At 68.2% G+C, this 3,306-nt stretch overlaps 1 protein-coding gene across 2 annotated transcripts in view; it reads left to right on the top strand.

The window, feature by feature from the left end:
* The first annotated feature begins 408 nt into the window (after nucleotides 1–408).
* The window catches only part of cabcoco1 (ciliary associated calcium binding coiled-coil 1), a 66,223-nt gene continuing 63,325 nt past the window's right edge, over nucleotides 409–3,306 (top strand). For both annotated transcript variants that reach the window (XR_013888822.1, XM_080205244.1), the window contains exon 1: nucleotides 409–546. Coding sequence is in view for 1 of the 2 variants with exons in the window: in XM_080205244.1 (XP_080061370.1) it covers nucleotides 412–546 (135 nt within the window). In the remaining variant the exon portion in view is untranslated. The remainder of the gene's footprint in view (nucleotides 547–3,306) is intronic.

Below are 3,306 nucleotides of genomic sequence, written 5' to 3'. Positions count from 1 at the left end.
AGCATCCAGCATAATTAAGGACCCCACACACATTTTCCCTTCCACCTTCTTCTTTCGAGAAAAAGACACAAAAGTCTGAGGTCAAGTACCAAACGACTCAAGAACAGCTTCTTCCCTGTTGCTGTCAGACTTTTGAATGGACCTAACTCGCATGAAGTTGACCTTTCTCTACACCCTAACTATGATTCTAACAATACATTCTGCACTCTTGCTTCTTCCTCTATGAACGCTATGTTTCGTCTGTGTAGCACGCAAGAAGTAATATTTTTCAGTGTAAATTAAACCCTGGTAATTTGCCCAGTGTTAGTTTGAAACTTGCTAAAGTTCGCCAGGAGTTTTGACGTATTCGCTGAGCAGTCTGTGCGCTTGCGCGCTGCTGCGTCCCGTTGCCATGGTGACGAGGCCTCAAGCATGTCGGCTCACAGAGTCAAATCCCGCATCGGCCGCAGCCGCCTGGACAGCACCGTTCCCCGCGGCAGCCTGAGCGCCATCAGCCCTCTGCTCTCCCGCAAAGTTTCCGACAAGATCTTGGCACAGCCGCCGTCGGTAGGTGAGCGGCCGGAGGGGAGGGAACCGCGGATTCACTGACAGATTCCGCGCTGCCGACCGGGCGCAGAGACATCCCCCAGCCTCGGCCCACTCCGCCCCGCTCCCCCCCTCCCAATCCCCCCGTCTGACCCCCCGCACCCTCCCTCTCGACCCCTCCCCCTCCCCCCTCCGGCCCCCCTCCCCCCTCTCCCCGTCCCCCCTCCCCCCTCTCCCCGTCCCCCCTCCCCCCTCTCCCCGTCCCCCTCTCTCTCCCCCACCACCTCCCCGTCCCCCCCCTCCCCCCTCTCCCCTTCTCCCCGTCACCCTCTCCCCGTCCCCGTCCCCCTCTCTGCACCCCCTCACCGTCCCCCTCTCTCTCCCCCACCACCTCCCCATCCCCCCCCTCCCCCCTCTCCCCTTCTCCCCGTCACCCGCCCCCCCCCGTCCCGTCCTCCCATCCACCCCACGAACCCCCCCGACCCCCGTCCCCGCCCGACCCCCCTCCCCAGTCGCCCGTCTCCCCCCAGACCCCTGTCCACTGCCCCCGTCCCCGCCTGACCCCTGACCCCCGTCCCCCGTCTCCCCCCAGACCCCCGTCCACTGTCCTGGACACCCCCGTGCCTCCTCGACTGCCGTCCCCCGTCCCCCCCCAACCTCCCCGTCCCCCCCCAACCTCCCCGTCCCCCCCGCCTCTCCCCCGCCCGAACCCCCCTCTCCCCCCCTCCCCTCCCCTCCACGCCCCCCTCTCCCCCCTTCCCCTCCATGCCCTCCCCTCCCCTCCCCTCCCCTCCACGCCCCCCTCTCCCCCCCTCCCCTCCACGCCCCCCTCTCCCCCCCTCCCCTCCACGCCCCCCTCTCCCCCCCTCCCCTCCACGCCCCCCTCTCCCCCCTCCCCTCCCCTCCACGCCCCCCTCTCCCCCCCTCCCCTCCACGCCCCCCTCTCCCCCCCTCCCCTCCACGCCCCCTCTCCCCCCCTCCCCTCCACGCCCCCCTCTCCCCCCCTCCCCTCCACGCCCCCCTCTCCCCCCCTCCCCTCCACGCCCCCCTCTCCCCCCTCCCCTCCACGCCCCCCCTCCCCTCCACGCCCCCCCTCCCCTCCACGCCCCCCCTCCCCTCCACGCCCCCCCTCCCCTCCACGCCCCCCCTCCCCTCCACGCCCCCCTCTCCCCCCCTCCCCTCCACGCCCCCCTCTCCCCCCCTCCCCTCCACGCCCCCCTCTCCCCCCCTCCCCTCCACGCCCCCCTCTCCCCCTCTCCCCTCCACGCCCCCCTCTCCCCCCTCTCCCCTCCACGCCCCCCTCTCCCCCCTCTCCCCTCCACGCCCCCCTCTCCCCCTCTCCCCTCCACGCCCCCCTCTCCCCCCTCTCCCCTCCACGCCCCCCTCTCCCCCCTCTCCCCTCTCCCCCCCTCTCCCCCCCACGCCCCCCTCTCCCCCCCACGCCCCCCTCTCCCCCCCTCCCCTCCACGCCCCCCTCTCCCCCCCTCCCCTCCACGCCCTCCTCTCCCCCCCTTCCCTCCCCTCTCTCCCCCCCTTCCCTCCCCTCTCTCCCCCCCTTCCCTCCCCTCTCTCCCCCCCTTCCCTCCCCTCTCTCCCCCCTTCTCCCCTCTCTCCCCCCCTTCCCTCCCCTCTCTCCCCCCTTCCCTCCCCTCTCTCCCCCCCTTCCCTCCCCTCTCTCCCCCCCTTCCTCCCCTCTCTCCCCCCCTTCCCTCCCCTCTCTCCCCCTTCCCTCCCCTCTCTCCCCCCCTTCCCTCCCCTCTCTCCCTCTCCCCCCCTCCCTCTCCCCCGCCTCCCCCCCCCTCCCTCTCCCCCGCCTCCCCCCCCTCCCTCTCCCCCGCCTCCCCCCCCTCCCTCTCCCCCGCCTCCCCCCCCCCCTCTCCCCCGCCTCCCCCCCCTCCCTCTCCCCCGCCTCCCCCCCCTCCCTCTCCCCCGCCTCCCCCCCCTCCCTCTCCCCCGCCTCCCCCCCCTCCCTCTCCCCCGCCTCCCCCCCCTCCCTCTCCCCCGCCTCCCCCCCCTCCCTCTCCCCCGCCTCCCCCCCTCCCTCTCCCCCCCCTCCCTCTCCCCCGCCTCCCCCCCCTCCCTCTCCCCCGCCACTCCCCCCCCTCCCTCTCCCCCCCCTCCCCCCTCTCTCCCCCGCCTCCCCTGGCCCCCCTCCTTCCCTCCAGCGCCCTCCCGGTCCCCCTCTCCATTGGCACTTATCTGTTAAACAAGCTGTCATGGACAGAGTGTAGGTACTCTCTTCCTGTGTGTTTGTTTTGCAACAGTTGTGTCTTAACCTTGGAGTGCGTATTCCAATTATATAATTCAGCAGCACGCTTTCAGGAGTTTAATATAATGAATATCTAAACATTGGACTTCGGAGCAGGAGTGGGCCATTCAGCCCTTCAAGCCTTCTTTGCCATTCAGTGAGAACATAGAATCCCTACAGTGCAGATGGAAGCCATTTGGCCCTTCAAGCCTGCACCGGCAACAATCCACTCAGCCCTATCTCCTTAACCCCTCATGTTTATCCTGCCAATCCCTTTGAAATTAAGGGGCAATTTAGTATGGCCAATCAACCTAACCCACATGTTGGATTGTGGAAGGAACCCAGAGCACCCAGAGGAAATCCATGCAGACACGGGGAGAATGTTCAAACTCCACACACAGAGTCACCCGAGGCTGGAACCAAACCTGGGTCCCTGGCACTGTGAGGCGGCAGTGTTAACCATTGTGTCACCATGCTGACCCATGACTGATTTGGTTGTGGTCTCGCCTGCATCTTTCTGTCTGACCACATAA

The sequence above is a fragment of the Carcharhinus amblyrhynchos genome, chromosome 17 (genome assembly GCF_965287045.1).
Source record: "Carcharhinus amblyrhynchos chromosome 17, sCarAmb.v2.hapA, whole genome shotgun sequence".
Classification (NCBI taxonomy): domain Eukaryota; kingdom Metazoa; phylum Chordata; class Chondrichthyes; order Carcharhiniformes; family Carcharhinidae; genus Carcharhinus; species Carcharhinus amblyrhynchos.
The sequence above is the reverse complement of the archived record's forward strand: the minus strand, read 5'-3'. Positions and strand labels throughout refer to the sequence as shown.